The following is a 17,439-nucleotide window of genomic DNA, read 5'->3' as shown; positions in this document are numbered from 1 at the left end:
TATTCATCCTCTTAATTGGTTGCTCAGAGGAGACCAAAGGAAAAAAATAGGCGAAGCAAAATAAAACCTCCTTTGTAGTCTTCCACAAATCTGGACACCAAAGCCTCATGGTTCTCCCATGAGACGCTGGACACCAGGCACCCACCCCCCAGGGAGAGGAGAGGCAGTAGTGGGCGGTGGGCCGAAGCCCCTCGCACTGAGCCTCCCTTCCAGAATAGCACCCGTCCCTCAGCAGGCACGTGCACCCCCACCAACCCCTGCAACCCTTCTAGCCGTGCCAGGGAGGGCCCGAGGATTTCATTATGAGCTCAGATTATTATCAAGTACAAGGGGGAGTGAAGGGGACGTTATAAGCTCTCCTTTTAATAATGAATCCCATTTCCTCTTGCATTTGGTTTTCTTGCAACAGATGCTGTTGCAGAAAATGGAACAAAATGGAAAAGATAAAAAGGCGAGTCATTAACTCGGCCCGAAAGCCTTCCCACCAGATGTCAGGGACAGTGGGGCAGGGTGCCCAAGGCCCGCCCACCGCACCCTCGCCTGGCACGGCCGCCCGGCGGCTGCTTCGGGGACCCATATGTTCGGATGATTCTCGGCTCGGCTTGGTGTTGGGGAAGCATGGAGCCGCCCCCCTGCTGTTCAATAACTGATGACCATTTTTCTCCAATTATACTGAAATTGAAGGATCCTCAGACTTAGACACCCAAGTAAAATAATTAGTGCTTAAAATGTTAATCGTGCTCAGATGTGCCTTTGCCGGTGGAGGCTGTCTGCAAGTGAGGGTGCCGGGAAGCAAGCTCTGCGGAGAGGACACTGCCTTTGCACCTCCGCCTCCCCCCCACCTGCCACCGCCCGCCAAGCTGGCCTCCTGAGGAACCCCTGGAGGAACCCCCGGTGCCCGTTCGGACCTGTGATGGCTGTGTTGAGACCTCTGTGACCTCCTCCCTGGCCAGCCCACTGTCCCCCGAGCTACCTGATGGTTAGAACGAGGGCACAGAGTCAGGTATGGCCCCGACCCCAGCTCTGCCACCCACCCAGCCAACCAGCGGTGTGGACAAGGGCGGGACACCCAACCTCCCTGAGACTCATTGCCCTCATGCAGAACAGGGATAGTAAAACCAAGCCTGCTGAAATGCCTAAGAGCACAGAGCATTCCTTTAGCCGCCCTTCTGTCCTCAAGCACCACCAGGCCCCAAATGAACAAATACAAAAGCAACACTTCCCCTCCACCAGGGCCAGGTGGGTTGGGGGTCAGGGCAGAGTTGTCCTGTTGTGGATAGTCCGGGGGCCACTTCTGTGCAGCCTGCTGGTCCCCGGGGAAGGTCCTGCAGATCGCGCCCCAAGCGGAAGGGCTGTGGGAGCCTCCCACACCCGCCACCGTCCCCCCAATCTGCTCACCCACTGGGGAGAAACACCTCCCTGCCCCTCGGAGAGGAATTCACTTTCCCTGCTTGTGACTTTACCCATGTGTGCACCCCAGGTCCATTCTCTGCAGAGACGACATGCCTAAGAGGCTTAGGCTCCTTTATGCTGTGCATCCCAAGGAAATACGCTTAGATATTCCGTGTTCCCTGATCCACCACATAATAAGATTCCTTTATCTCTCGTTGTCATGGGAAGTATATATGAGCTGATTAATATTAATGTGTTGGCCGATTAATATTAATATCGGAACCGATTCATACTTCACAAGGCAGTGATGTTGATGAGCACCGAGAAGCCCGGACAGCTGTCGGGTTTGGCAGTTCCCAGGGGAGATGGCAGAATCAGTGGTGACCCCATCCACCGTGCCTCGTTACGGACACCGTCATTAGCAGTGTCTGTCAGAGCTGGCATGGAAGTGTGTGTGGACTCTGATCGTGGCAATTAAAACCCTTGCCATCCGAGACAGCATATTTTATCATTTAAATAGCATTTTACATTCTCCTAACATATTTTCCCAGTAACATTGTTAAATTAGGTGATAAAAGGTTATTTCTTGCTTCTGAAGTTGAAATAACGTTACCATTATTTCTTATCTGCCTGGAATTAGAAAGGTTTCGGTATTATACGTTCTAAGGGTTTCATTATCAAAATTTGCCAGACTTCAGAAAACAAACAGCATTTTATTTTTGCCCTCGTTTTAATCAAAGATGGACAGAGCTTTGTCTTCTGCCGTTGGAGATGGCTTCTGGTGTTTGGTGAAAAGGGAAGGGTCATTTTTCGCAACAGCGAGACACGTACCCTCAGGGCTCAAGGGGGTCACTGGGGACCCTGGCTTACCTTCGATTTGGAGCTGTCCCTCTTGCCTACAGGGAAGGCACAACGAGAGGCTGTGCCTTTAGCCAGCGGGGCTGGACTGGAGCCTGTCTGTGGCCCCATCCCTGTCTCCTCTCCAGCTACCCACCTGTCCAGCCCTAGTGCTTGCCTGGCCTCTGTCTCAAATCCTTTCCTCTGGACCTCGAACCATCTACCCACCGCCCACCATCCACCCACCCACCAGCCCAGCTGCCACCAGTGTGCCACCCACGTGCCGTCTTCCCATCACCTGTGCTCCATCACATCTGACGTGGAAGACACCCCTTGGACAACACACGAGACTCCCCCCACCCCCACTTGCCAGTTAAATGTGCCGTGAGCAGGGGCTGGGGCCACACACCTGGTAGTGGATCACTTTCTCCCAGTGCCCAGCATTCCTGAGTCACCCTGGAACACGACTTCTTATAGGCAGTGTCTCTGATGTGGCATTTTAGGCCATGGGCTCTTCTGGGGACACATCTCTGCCTTGAAGAGACGTGCTGTGTTCCCCTGGGGTGAATAGACCCTCCCTGACACTTGATCCCAGTTCTACCTCCTCCCATCCTCTTTCCCAGGGCTTAGATGCCAGGGACAGGATTAATTTCACCAAGGAGGAGGCTCCTGCTCTCACAGACTTCTGGCCAGAACACAGCGGTAGCTGGTTGGCGGGAATGGTCCTGCTGCACTGTGCCCTGTCCCCTGCCCCCCCCCCCCGCACCTTCCCCAGCCCCTGCCCTGCCTCACAAGGTCAGCCTGTCCCAGATGTTGGGGGCATGGGTGACAGCGTCTCTGACAGAATACTTCAGCCAAGGACGGGAGCTGCCAGTTTCTTCCTGAACCTTGAGGCTGACGTCAGTGTTCCTCTGAGCTCTTCTTGGCAGGGTGAGGTCTCAGTGGGAAGCGATCACTCTCTACTGATTGTCTGAGTGAGAGATGCCAGCCCAGGGGCGCCTGTCTGCAGCCAGATTGGTCCTCACTCTCCTGAGGAGCTCAGCCCTACAGAGCGGCTCTAGCCTGACCCATCCTGCTCCCTCCCCACCCAAGACAGGGCTGCAGACTAGAAGATGGCCCCGGTGGATTCCAGAAGCTGTCCTGAGCGCAGAGGAAAGGTGTCATCCTTGGGAGGATGCGTTGCCCTGACCTCAGCTAGCTCATGCTCTTCGCTAGTGATGCAGGTTGAAAGCTGGAAATGACATTCTCAGGAGGTCCGCCACCCATGACTGCCCCCAGCACCCAGGGTAGTGCCCTTCCTGTACACGTCCCGGTCTTCCAAAATCCCCGCCGTCTCCAATCGCAAATTCTCACAAAGCCTCGGGTATTCAAAGCCTGCTGCACCCTGTTCACGCTGCCCACTGCCCCCACACCCCATGTGTCCTGTGCTCTCCCTGTGCTCCTACACAGCACCCCCTCGCTCTGTAACCACCTCCCGAACAAACAGAAAACATGCTCGTTGCCGTTTGTAAGCAGCCCCGGCGTGATTTATTGCCATCATCACAATATTTTGTTTGGAGCTGTAAACCTCCAGACATAAATCAAGTCATTAGAAGGAATGACGTTTAATCCTGCAGAAGACGCCTCGGTGGGCTGCACAGCTCTCGCCCAGCTCGCGAATCATTAATTCTAGAGTGGACGGCCCATACACACACCTCCACCAGCAGCGCCTCATACGCACCACACACAGGCGTGGAAAGCCGAAGGCACAAGCCGGGCTCCTTTTGTTTCTTGGAATAGCATATTCACAACTGCAAAGAGGTGCCCAAAACACACGCCGGGTCGTCTGGAAGACGGGAGAGTCTTAATTCCGCAGGAAAAACACGCAGCCGGGTGGGGCCGTCTCGGTGCCTGCGATGGCTCACGTCGTCCTGAGAGCTGCTGCCGGTCGGACTTCAAAGGAAGCCGGAAAACAGCTCAGGACCGTCACCAGCTCCTTCTTTCACAGAGACCCCCACCACCTTCGAGCAGCCATTACACGGGACCAGGCTCCATCTGCAAGGCCGGCGGCTCTCATTTCCTGAAGACACCTGCTGAGCTTGAAGGGAAGGTTCAGAGACCTCAGACAGTGCCTTCCAGAAGCCCGGCAGCCCCGCCCCACCCTGGCAAAGGGCATTGGGCTCCCAGCAGATGGGGCCTCTCATAGTTAAGGAGGTGTCCCCCCAAAACGCTGGAGACGGGAGGGGACCCAGGGTCTCGGCCGAGAGGTTGCCTTAAAGACTTCGGCAAGTTCTCAGTGCACACCACAGTTGTGAAAATTCTGGATGACATTTGCAGGGTTTGGTTCTACTTAATATTCCTGTGCTCAGAGCTAACGAGGGTGTTGTTATGCGGCGTTATGTTGGCTGTGCTCTCAAGGATGCTGGAAGGCGCAGGGCTGGGCTGCATGGTTTGTGTCTGGACAGTTTTTACCCACACTCTGCACTGTTGCCAGCTGAGAGCTTCTGTCTGCGAGCCTTACTCAATCTCGTGTCTCCGCGTCGATATGGCCTACCTCGGGGTCGGGTCTTCTCCCCTATCGGCCCTCTGTCCCCCTGGACCTCCCTGTGACAGTGTGTGGGGGGGGACAGACATTTTCCTACCCTCCCCCTCACACACCGGCTCACCGAGCCCTGCAGCCCTCCCTCCTCTTCCCATCTCCCCACACTGCCTGAGCTCAGGCACCCCATTTCTCACCTGTGTTAGGATGTAAGAATCCTAACCAGTTTTGCCCTTCCTTTAGGCCTTACTCTTCTCTGGGCCGTTCCCCAGTTGCCTCTAGAAAGACCTTTGAATATGCAGCTGGCAGGGCCCTCCGTCTTATCTCAGCCATGCTGTCAGTGCCTCAGAACTGGTCACCTTCCCTGAGCCGGGGGCTGTGAGTCTTTGTGTGAGTGTGTGATGTGGGTGTGGAGCCCAGCCCACCACACAGTGGTGAGAGGATAGGATGGCCTGGGGTTGCTGCGGTCAGGCCACAGCCAGCCCAGTGTGGCCCTCGGCTGGCCGGACCCCAGGGCACCGGGCTGGGCAGAAGCAAGGGCTGGCCCGCCAGAAGGGAAAGGAGGTGGGTCTTGGCTGGATGTCCAGCGACGGTGGTGTCCCCTACAGTCAGCATCCACCAAGGCCAAGATTACTGCTATACTCCAGGCCTTGCCCCTCAGAGAAGCTGGCCAGAGGCTCCCTGAGCTGCTGGGGGCCCAGTCCTTGGTTGGATGTGACTCGACATTCAAGGCCGCGCCTCGGGAGTCACATCTCCTCTCAGATATGGACTGCAGCTACCCAGGCGCATGGCAGGGATCAGCTGGACGGACTGCCAGCTCCTGCCCGCAAGTGCTCCAAGCAACTCCAGGCTTACCCTGGTGACCTGTGAGTTGCCAGAGGCTCTGTTCTGCTCAGGGGCACACGGGACGATCCCTGAAATGCAGCTGCCGTTCCACGGTCTCTGTGGTACTGGAGAGCCTAAAGCTGCAGCTGCCGGAGTCAGGCTGGGAGGGAGGGCTTGCTGCCCAGGCTCGGGGCCCCTCTGGGTGCAATCGGTGGGCAGTAGGTGTGACCACGTGTGCACGGCCTCTGGGGCGCCTCCGTCCCTGAGCCCCCTAGGCAGCCCCTTTGTGGGCCCGCCTCCAGGAGCCTGACTCCCCCACCCCCACCCCTGGGGGGGCCTGGAGTGCGTCCCTCAGGACAGAGCGGCTCTTGCAGCAGGCCCAGGGTGGCTGGGGAGTGGGGAGCTCCAAGGAAGCATCGGCTAGAACGGATTTACTTATGCGGCTCTCAGGGTATATCGCAGGCAGCGGCTGTGACGGGTCTGACAGCCACAGGCCAGCTCAGTAATTGACGCCGCAGCCGGAACGACACATCCTGAAGCCAGCCAGAGCTGGACCGATCATTATCTTGTGACGGGGCCACCACAGGAATGAGGCTGCCCCGCCGGCGGCCTCTGATGGCCCAACTGGGTTCCAGTGAAGAAGCGCCCGTCACGGGGCTGGGCCAGTTGGTGTCGCGGGCACTTCCCCTGCAAACAGGCAGCCTCAGGCTCCAGCATGACTCACTCATTTTTATTTCTTGGAAACCTCTGGTGGGAATTCACCAATACTTAGACCAAATTAGGCCCCCGCCAGCCAAGCAGGAGGAGTGCCATTTGACCTGGCCACAGTCGCCCAGAACCTGAGTCCGTGGCTCCCTGTGGGCTCTGGACAAAAGGCAGACTCTGATTGGCTGCCGCAGCCCGGCTTGCCCCTCCTCTCACGCACCCTCACCAGGCCCGGGACAACCCCAGGCCGGGACGTGCTCCTGCACACGTACGTCCGCCCAGCTCATCCCCTTCTCCCGCATCCTCCGTTCTGCCCTCTGGACGTCTACGCTTGGGAGACCCCGTAGACCTCTCAAACTCAATGTGGATCTGCACCCCCTCCCCAGGAAATGGCATCAGGGTCCCACTGCTCAAGCCAGAAACCAGAATCTTCCTTATTCTGCTCCCAGTCAGTCCCCAGGTGGTACTGACCCAGAGCTGGCTTGCACCAGCAGCCCACAAGGGCCCAGCCCCCCGTTCACATCACTAGCTTGAAATCGGTCATGGAGAAGTGTTGACACCACAGGAATCCGCAAGCACTACAGAGTTGCTCCTCCCCACCACGCAGGGGGCCAGGGTTAAACATTCACCGAGCACCACCCTGCTCATTCTTCCCGAAATACTCGCCACGTCTTCCTCCGCCTTCTGCCATGAGCGCCGGCATTCAGGCCTCACACGTGTCCTCCCTGGACGGTGGCAACAACCGTGGACCACCCTTTCTGCTTCTGTCTTCCGCTCTTCATCTCAGAATGGTCCTTAAGTTCCAAATAGCTGCCAGCTTAAAGCCTTTGTAGACTCCCCTTGGGCCTCAGGAGATAAGATGAGGGGTCTTTGCCAGGACGATAGGGCCCCCAGCTTGCTGCCCCCCCCCCCCCCGCCAGCCACAAGCGTGCTACCATTTCTCGACACCCTTCGGTCTCTCTGTCCCTTCATCCCGTAAACCCTGGTCTCATGGTGCGAGGCGATCTCCTACAGGAAGGCCCTCATTACCCCCAGGCGCCGATGACTTGTCACTACCTTAGGGAGACCTCACCGATACCCCTCCCCTGTCACATGCCACCTGCTGATGCACCTCTGCAACCATCACACGTGAACTGCTCAGTGCCTCATTTCTTGGCTAGACCGTAAACTCCACAAGGGCAAGGGCCATGACTGTCCCATTCATGGCCAGGACACAGTCACCGGTGTGTAAGACTCTGCCTGGCATGCGCAGGTGCTCAGTCCGTGTGTAGAGAATGGACAAACGGTGCTGGCCAGCATGCTGTGTTCTGTCGCCTGCAGGGGAGGCAGAGACGGGCCGCCAGGGGGCACTGGGGCTTAGCCGGCCAGTGTCAGGAACTTCATTCTCTCTCCCCTGCAGCAGCATTCACAGGCTCCTGCTAATCCTTCCAGGCTCATGTGTTGAAAGAACACACGAAGGCAGAAAAGGCATGACCTGTTCTAAGCCATGCGCCACGTACTCTCTGAAGCTGTACACGGACGTGAACACACACGCTCCCCACCCAGAGCACGCTGCGTCACACGGCAGGATGCATGCACGGAAAAGCAGTGTGATGCACCCCCTCAGTGTGCATGCTGTCCCTCGTTGGTTCCATGTGACATGCACACGTGGAGGTACAGTGCAGTGCGTGGCCCCTGTGGGGGGGGGGTGCACGACCCCCCCCCCAACATGGTAGGAATTGCCCCCAGGCTCTGACAGAGGAGAGCTTTGGAGCAGGAGCTGGGGACCCCTTCCTTGTGGATAGGCAGGCATACTGGAGTGGGGGGAGATGCTCAGGGACATCCCTTCAAGTGATGGGCAGATGGGTGACTGTGGAAAAGCAGAACAGCTGTTGGGTTTGCAGACCGGCTAACTGGCTGGCTGGTTGACTGACAGGCAGCTCCAGTGCCCCACTCTGACAGCCGTACGGGAATTCACCGCCCAGGCTGAGCTGACAGAGAACCACCCGGTTGAATCGTGGATCCTAATCACGGAGGCGAGGGAATGGAATCGCTAAACAAAACAAGTAGTGGTCAGAGCCGTCAGGTGCCCATCAGCCCGAGACGGGAAGATTCCTGCTTCCCTCCTCTGCAGACAGGTCCCAGAGTCCCCGCGCCGGTGCAGGAGCTGGGCTCAGAGGAACTCAGCTGCTGTGAAGGTGACCCAGCGATAGGAACCCCAGGCTCTGGCGGCCTCCCTCCCATGGGCTCTCTGTGCCAGGCACCGTGCATGTTTCATTTGCACATTTATGGACCTGCAAGATGGGTGTTTTTATCCCATCTTACAGATGAGGAAGCTAAGGTTCCGTGAGGTCGAGGGATCTGTCCAAGGTCACACAGCTGTGCTCTTGCTCTCTTTTCTTTTAAAATACACGACCCCTTGTTGAAAGCTATGACTCCGAGTGGTGTCTCCAGGAGAAGGGAGGGGAAGCCCCTCCTCTGGTCTGGGCCAAGGGTCAGGGGTTACTGTGTCGCCTCACCATGAGGTTGGTGGTCTTCGAACAACTGGAAGAAGCCCACCCACAGAGGCTGAGGCAAGAGGAGAGGGTCCTGCGGCACCACCCACCCCCCTGCCGGGGTGGGAGGCGGGGCGCTCCTGGCCTGGCTCCTGGCTCTCCCTGAGGTCCACACTCTGACCGCAGAGCAGCCGGGAACCCTGTCTCCCTGCCCTGGGCCTGGGGCAGCAGAGGCGGGCACGGCTGTGCATGGAGCCCGAGCAGAGAATTTAATGAGTCGGATTTTCCTGTGATCACAAGTGAGAATTTAAGACCCTTCTGTGAGGCTTCCTCCATCTGAATTCTGTGCCTTGAGTCCAGGCTGCCCTCTAATTGCTGAGTGTGTTTAAACTTCAGTTTTGCATCTCATCTGCATAAATTAACAACCGGCCCAGAGGAAGGGAGCGGCTCACAATGAGGCATCAGAGGCCGATGAGGGGTTGGCCCCTCAAAAGGGCAGAGCCTGAGCTGGTGGGAGAAGAGCCAGAGGAGGTGTGGCCACATTGGGGCCACAGGCCTGGCCTGGTGCCCCACAGATGGCAAGGGGAGGCCGCCAATTGGGTGCGTCGTAGATCTAACCACCCCTCCTGGGTGGCGTGGACAGGCTGCTAGACCGAGCTGGAGAAGCTCCTCCAGGGGCAGCTCTCAATCCAAGCAGCACCAGCCTTTCCACGGGCATTTATTGAGCTCCTGCTGTGTGCTAGGCATTTTGCCAGACTGTCCGACCCAGAAAAGACATGGTCCTTGCCCAAGAACATGGAGAACTAACACAATCTACTGATCAGCCGGGGACATGTTTTCTCACCTCCTCCAGACTCTTCCTGCCCTGCCTCTAGAGTGCTCTTAAAGCCCCCTGAGGTCACATTACCCCCTGCTAGGGGTTGAACTGTGTCGCCTCCCCCAAATTATGTTGAAGTCCCAAACCCTGGGACCAGTGAATATGACCTTATAGAGCCCTTGCAGATGTGATCAAGTTAAGATGAGGTCATTAGGGTGGGTTCTAATTCAAAATGACTGGTGTCCTTTGAAGAAGAAGAAAAGTGACAGGCACACACAACGGAAGATGGGGGCAGAGGCTGGTTTTCAGCGGCCACAAGCCAGGGAGCGTCTGGGGCTGCCAAGAGCTGGAAGAGGCTGTGGAGGGAACACGGCCCTGCTGACACTTCCATTTCAGACATATAGCCTCCAGAACTGCGAGAGAATTGTGTTTGTTATTTTAAGCCACCCGGTTTGGTGGTGCTTTGTTACCGCAAGCCCTAAGAAATTATTATACCCCTTGTGACAGTTAATTTTGTGTCAACTTGACCAGGCTGCCGTGCCCCGATGTTTGGTCAAACACCAGTCTAGATGTTACTGTGAAGCTATGTTTTTAGAAGTAGTGGATATTTAAGTCGATAGACTTAGAGTAAGGCAGGTTACCCATAATGTGGGTGGGCCTCGTCTAATCAGTTGAAGGCCTTAAGAGAAAAGACTGAGGGCCTCCAAGGAGGAGAGAATTCTGCCTCCAGGGGACCCTCAGACTTGTCCTACGACATTGACTCTTCCCTGCCTCTCCAGCCTGCAGATTTTGGTCTTGCCAGCCCCCACAATTGCATGAGCCAATTCCTTAAAATAAACCCCCCGCATATATATGGCCTGGTCACGGAGGACGAATTGAGCCCCTCATTCAGAGCCCTTCTGTACTTCCTGCGGAGTGGGGCCTGGCAGTTCCCTCAGGGCTTTCTCCCCTGATCCCAATGAGCAGCACACCCTCCTGGCTCAGTTTCTCCTGCCAGCATCCCTGCCTCACTCCTTGTGGCTCATCACCACTGCGTGAGGACCCGAACGCTGCCGGGCCCTGCCGGCTGCCCCACGGCACAGAGACCTTTCTCACGGCGCATGTGTTCAGTGCGGGAGCTTCTGTGAACAGCAGAGCAGGGCAACACTGTTCATCCGGCAGACACGCCTGCCAGGAGTCTGGCGTGGGACCGAAGCTTGGACTCTGTATCTCATACATGGGGGAAAGCAAGATGCAGTGGGGGCCTCGTTTCCAGTGTCTTCCCTGGCTCAGGCCAGCCTGAAAGCCCTGGGAGTTTCCTGGCCTGTTGGGCAGCAGAAGTGGACCCGTGGGTGGACAAAGCGGATGATGGTGGCCACGCAGGCACAGCCACCGGAAGATCCAGGGTACACAGTTCGATGTAGCTCTGAGCATCCAAGGACCACAGGTCTGAGAGTGCACAGAGCAGGGACTGTGGACTCACACCCATGCCCCAGGGCCCTGCTGGCCCCTTCCGTTCTCCCATCTGTTTCCCTTTGCAGGTCTGACTCCTTTGGGGCAGCCCTGTCTGCCCCCAGGCCGCAGCGTTCAGGGTAGCAGGACCCTCTCTCCACTATCAGGACCTGGGACTGAGATTTGAGCAGCCAGAATAGCAGTCGCTGTCCTCAGACGTGGTCAACCAAGGGTTCGTGTGGCACTTCCAGCCCTTTCCAGGGACTCGGATCCTGTTTTAACTCATGTCAGTGTCGCCGGTCTACACAGCCTGACCCTCTGTGGGTCCTGGGCATCAGAGATTAGGGCTTTAGAATTGAACCCAGCAGGTCTCTCTCCTGTGACTCGGACAAAAGGAGGCAGCAGCCCATGTGACCATGAAGCCCCCTCCGCAGCTCTGCCCCAGACCCAGGCTTCACAGCCTAATTATAAGAAACTGGGCACATACACCATCATCAGCCTCTGCCTCCCCTTGGCAGGTAACCAGCAAGCTTTCAGCCAAACACTCAGAGGAAAACCCTCAGCCAATGAAGAGTTCACAGTGTGGAGCCCACTTGGCAGTCTCAATAACTCACGCCTTGTTTATTCTCACCAATGCTCACTCTTACCGTACAGCCTGTGTTTCAACCGCTCTGCAAATGTCATCTGTCCAGAAAGAGAAAGTGGTTGTTTTTTTCTCACCGTGCAGGGGATGAAGCTCCCTTACAGATTGTTAACATTATGTTGAAAGGAGAAGACAGGTAACTCAGACGCTGAACGTGGAGCATGTACATGACCGGCCTTGGGATTCCTCTGCCGCAGGGTGGGGGTGAGGGAGACCGCGGAGGTATGCGGCAACATTGGTGACATCAAATGGAAAAGGAGGCTAGGGGTTGTGGCTTGTGTTGCTCAGCAAGCCCACTGTTTTTATTTGATTGCGTGTCCATTCGAGGGCTTGGGAGGGGCTGGTGGTGGTTATATTGAAGCCAAGCGCCGCCGCCCCCCCCCGGCATAAGTCCCCCTATAGCACTGAGTCTGGTGGCTCCTGGTGGCAATACCTTCTTCATGGGTGCAGCAGACGTAGGACCCTTAGCTCCCCTTCCCTGGTCACTCCACAGAGCTGTCCAGTGTCCTGAATGCAGCCCACTGTGGGGTATGCAGACCCCAGCCTCAAGGCACCCAAAGCCTTCACTTGCTCAGAGCTAGGGGTGATCTTTGTTTTGGCTTTTATCCAAGCAGTGCATGGAAGAGTGGCTTCTTCCACAGGAAAAGTAGGGCCAGTGGGCCCCTGGCAGGGGGGAGAGCCTGTTACATTTCCTTCATTAACTTCCTGTCTTTCTTCCAAAATGGCATATGGGAGAGGGTCAGTCTTTGCCAAGTGAGCTGCGGTAAGTTGAAAGGTTGAGAACATACAGCTTGTGGCAAACTCGGGCTCCACATAAGATCTGTTGTTGGGTTTTCCACAAGACAGTTATTCTTTTCAAAGGGGGCAGTTGCAGCCGAGTTGACTTTATTGGGTAAAAGTGGCCAAGAGGTCAGGGACTCCCCCAGACCGGGGCTCTGTCCAGCAGGAATGTTCTCTCCAGCCTTCAAGTGGGCCAACCTCGAAAACCCCCTTGAGGCTCAGCACCCTTCTGTCCAGTCTGCACAGATAAAATGGGACAGGTCCCACAGCCCACCGCCCTCCAGGCCATGAGGACAGGGCCAGCGGGAGATCACAGCTGTGAGGGCTGACATCTCCATAAGGACATCCTTGTCCAGCTCCACCGGCTGGCAGGGTGCCTTTTGAGAGCAGCTTTTGAGTCCCACTCTTGGCCAAATCTGGCATGACTCATTTGCTCTAGAAAAGGAATATAAATAAGTGCCACCATACCTTGACGAGTTGACAGGATTGACAAGCAGAGTAAATTCCCGTATCTGAGACTCTGAGGAGGAGAGGTGATTTAGCAGAGCCAGCTGCCGTCACCAGAAGAAAATAATTAAGGAAACCCAGCAGTGTGGAGGAAAACTGAACGTGCAGTGAGTCCCTTTTGGTGAAGAGACTTGTGATCACTGGCTGCAGGAGGAAACCCGCGTGTGTCAGAAAGAAAGGAGCTGGAGAAGCTCAGGCTGGAATGAGGCAGAGCAGAGTAGGGGCGGGGGGAGGGGGCTGGCAGGCTCTGGGATGAGAAGGGGACCCTGGTGAGGACCCCTTTTCAATGTGAAAAGACTCCTGTCTCAGGGTCAAGTACCCACTGCTTGCATCCCATGCCCCAAGGGGTGCAGCCGGTTCTATGTGGAGCTCCCCCTCAGCCTCCGTGGAAGAGTCTGGAAGCCCTGTTTCAGGGCTCCCCCACCTGTACACACATATTGCCCATAAGCTTGGGGATGCCCAGGAAGGTACGGACACCCTGTCCTCTGCCCAGGGAAGGGCACACCCCTGTTCCCAGCCCAAAGGGATCAAAGAAAAGTATTGCAACAAAAGAAACATGCAGCGTGCCCACATTCCACCTTTGTGCCACGTTTGGAACTTGAGGAAGTTCCCAGTAGGCCCCGGGAATGTCGGCTTTCCAGCCCAGGGGTGACCTCGCGTCCCCACCTCCTCGGTAGCTGGTAAATGAAGGAGATGTGTAGGCACATCCTCAGACTGACCAGTATGAGGTCAGGGTCATAGCAGTGGCTGAACCTGTAAGACTGGACCTCGTGGAGAAATCGGCAGAGTCCCTGGGTCAGGGACAGAGGACCTGGATGTCCTCTCAGCAACTGGGCTCCAGCCACTGGACCTATACCATGTATACAGAGACGGCAGGACCCCCATGGGGCCCCATGCTGGGCGCCCAGGACATCTCGCACACACAGCCCAGCAGCAGCCAGAACTCGGTCAGGTGTGCCCCATCGTGCCAACTGGAAGTTCAAGTCTTCGCTTGTTTAAAGGGTGGCTGGTTCCGATTGTGACTGTGGCCTTTGGCAAAGCCTCAGAGTAGAAACCGCCGCTTCCGTGGCACCAGAGCTGGAAAAGCCCTGATGCCTCGGTGGCCAGGCAGGGACGGGGGAAGGAGGCCGAGACTCCGAAATAAGTTCCCCCAAAGGAAATCCTCTTGTTTCCCTAGGACCTCCTTCAAAACAAACCAGAGTGTGAAGCAGAATCATCTTCTCTGACCAAAGGTTCACTTCCCCAGAGCCTGTTATCCCGGTGACTTTGGCCTCCGCGAAGCTCAAGGGAAGGGGGGGACATTGCGGAGTGTGGTCAGCAATGCACTGATCTGTCTTCATCTTCCTCCAGTGCCAAGTGCTTGCCGGACAATCACTCCACGCCTGGGCTCTGCTCAGCCCTTTGGGGGAGACCAGCGTGAGCAGGAGGTGGCCAGCTCACGCCAGAGCCCCAGGGCCAGCCGAGTTGGCCAAAATCTCGAAGTAGATGCCTAGGTTAGAGGACTCCCCAGAGCCAGTGGGGAGGCACATCCAAGGGAAGGCATGTGTTCCACTCCCAGGCCTGTGTGTGCAAAGGTGTGGGTGTTTGTGGGATTCCGAGTACAGAAGCTCCACATGGACTAGATCGAGGGCTGGCCAATGCATAGAGAGGATGGGCAGAGCTTTCTGAAGGGTCCTTGCCCCATGGCTTAATGATAGCGTGAGGTTGTGTGGGGGTGCGGGGCAGTGCTATGAGATTCCTGGCTGTTCCACTGAGCAGATGTGTGGACACACCTGGGCAGGGCACCTTTCGAGACCTTCCAGGTCACATTGGGAGGTAAGATGCTGAGAAGTCATCAGCTTGGGAGCCTGTGGGACCACATCTTGCTGCACCCTCATTTTCCATGTGGGTAGAGGAGTTGAGGGACACTCACATTGAGCCATGCCTGCTCCTCTCTGCCCCCCTGAACTGCCTTTTCGCAGATCCCGCCCCCAGTGCCCTGCAGCCCGCGTGTCCAGCATCAAGAGCCTGTGAGCGGGTCCTTGGGAGCCACATGGTACTTCTGCTGCTAATACTGTCCTCTCTGCTTTTCAGGAATAAAGTTCAGCATCAGGCCACAGCAGCCCTACAACGTGAGTTCTGAGAGTCAGATAAATCTCAGCACCGGCAGCCTGGGGAAAGTTGGGGAGGGCAGGGGAGAACACTGGGAGCTCATGTTGAATTCATTCTTGGAAAGAAAAATGCGTCCAGTCCTTCCCAGGGGCCTTGGGAACAAAGCCCACGGCTTTGGCCCCATGAATTTCCCTTTCCTGTCGGATGGCAGCTTTGGGCTTGTGCTAATAGAGGCAGTAAATTTGCGCCAGCCTCCTCAGGCCGCCGGCTCCCGCCGGCTTGCCTCGCCGGGTGCAGGTTCCTGGGAGGCCTGCGCCATCTCGTGGCTGAAAAGATACCTGCACCTCTGCCTCAAGACCATGGCCCGCTAGGGGTGGGGGGCCTTTGGGGACCGGACCTAGGCTCAGACCAGAGGGGTCAAATCCCACAGGGTCAGCTAGTCTCTTCCTTCACCCGGAATAAACTCAGGCCACAGAGGGGGCAGGGACCCCGGCCACTGTGAGCATCTGACCTGTGAGACCCTCAGCGCCCAGCTGCCGTGTCCACCCTGATAACCATTTCTCTTCTTGACTCAGGATCTCCCACCAGGCAGTTCCCGGGATGGTGACTTGAAGGCCCCTACGGAGAAGGTCACCCGAGACTTATCCAGCCGGGCCCCAAGGGGCCTCAACCTGCTGGTACCCGACCGGCCTCGAGCCCCCCGAAACATGGGGGCCCGTCTGCGACCCCGGCAGCGCCGCCGGCGGCTGCTCATCAAGAAGACGCCCGCTGCTGCAGCAGCCGTCCCGGCCAACGGCTCGGCCGGTCCCTTTGTGCGGCCGGCGCCCTGGGCCGCGGACGGCCACTGGGTCACCCTGCACCGGAGCCAGCAGGAGCGCAAGCAGGTGATGCGCCAGGCGTGCGCCAAGTACCGGGCGAGCAGCAGCCGCAGGGCGGTCACGCCCCGTCACGTGTCCCGCCTCTTCGTGGAGGACCGCCATCGGGTGCTGTACTGCGAAGTGCCCAAGGCGGGCTGCTCCAACTGGAAGCGGGTGCTCATGGTGATGGCCGGGCTGGCCTCGTCCACCGCGGACATCCAGCACAACACCGTGCACTACGGCGGCGCCCTCCGGCGGCTGGACACCTTCGACCGCCAGGGCATCCTGCACCGCCTCAGCACCTACACCAAGATGCTCTTTGTCCGCGAGCCCTTCGAGAGGCTGGTCTCCGCCTTCCGCGACAAGTTCGAGCATCCCAATAGCTACTACCACCCTGTCTTCGGCAAGGCCATCCTGGCCCGGTACCGGGCCAACGCCTCTCGCGAGGCGCTGCGGACGGGCTCCGGCGTGCGCTTCCCCGAGTTCGTCCAGTACCTGCTGGACGTGCACCGGCCCGTGGGCATGGACATCCACTGGGACCACGTCAGCCGGCTCTGCAGCCCCTGCCTCATCGACTATGACTTCGTGGGCAAGTTTGAGAGCATGGAGGAGGATGCCAACTTCTTCCTGAGCCTCATCCGGGCGCCGCGGAACCTGACCTTCCCCCAGTTCAAAGACCGGCACTCGCAGGAGGCCCGGACCACGGCACAGATCACCCACCAGTACTTCACCCAGCTCTCGGCCCTGCAGAGACAGCGCACCTACGACTTCTACTACATGGACTACCTGATGTTCAACTACTCCAAGCCCTTTGCAGACCTGTACTGAGGGGCGGGGCCCGCGGCCACTCACCTGTCCGCGCGGGCATCCCACTGTCCGTGGTCCCTCACCCGAGAGCTGACACGTACCCGGAGCAACAGGGCTCTGCAGATGTGAGGAGCCGTGGCTGCTCCGTGCCGCTGGCCCGAGGTGGAGGACAGAGGCCCGGGCGTCGGGTGGGGACTCTGGCCCTTGTTCCATACCCACTTTCTCACTCCTCCGCTGAGGAAGATGCCGGGGGCTGAGCAGGACCCCAGGAGTCCTAGCTGCATAGGCCTAGCTCGGCCAAGAGTCAGGATGACCAGGGAATTCTGAGGCCCTGAGGACGAGGGCCCCAGCGGTAAGGGATTTCCTGCAGTCCCTTAGCCATTGCCTTGTACCAAACCACGTGGTTTGCAGCTTTTCTATGACCCGGGGGGAGGTTCCCTCAGAATGAGGTTCCAAATAAAGCACATGGTTTCCAGAGTAGCGGTGTCTACACTTTGTGTTGGTAGGGGAACACACGGGCCCTTCCCCAAGCTGTGGGGGCTCTGTCTCCCTCCCCAGGACAGCCTGAGCCGGGCACCCGCAAGCCCCGCCCAGGGGAGCCCAGGGTGGGAGTGGCCTGTGCGAGAGGGGAGCTCCCGCTCACCTCCCACTCAGGCTCCAGAGGCCAAGACTCCATCAACAGGGTTCTCTGTTATCAGTACCAGCACATTCATCCTGAAAGGAGAAAATAGACCTATCCCTGTGGAGGCCCACTG

General features: G+C 57.5%; 1 protein-coding gene across 4 annotated transcripts in view; it reads left to right on the top strand.

Annotated features, from left to right (window-relative positions):
* The window catches only part of CHST8 (carbohydrate sulfotransferase 8), a 127,747-nt gene extending 110,586 nt beyond the window's left edge, over positions 1-17,161 (top strand). For all 4 annotated transcript variants that reach the window (XM_042919854.1, XM_042919851.1, XM_042919852.1 and 1 more), the window contains exons 3-4: positions 15,003-15,040; positions 15,596-17,161. In XM_042919854.1, the coding sequence (XP_042775788.1) occupies positions 15,003-15,040; positions 15,596-16,705 (1,148 nt within the window). In that variant the 3' untranslated portion in view covers positions 16,706-17,161. The remainder of the gene's footprint in view (positions 1-15,002; positions 15,041-15,595) is intronic.
* The last annotated feature ends 278 nt before the right edge of the window (positions 17,162-17,439 follow it).

Source organism: Panthera leo, chromosome E2 (genome assembly GCF_018350215.1).
Source record: "Panthera leo isolate Ple1 chromosome E2, P.leo_Ple1_pat1.1, whole genome shotgun sequence".
Classification (NCBI taxonomy): domain Eukaryota; kingdom Metazoa; phylum Chordata; class Mammalia; order Carnivora; family Felidae; genus Panthera; species Panthera leo.
This window is presented reverse-complemented; position numbering and strand designations above follow the sequence as displayed.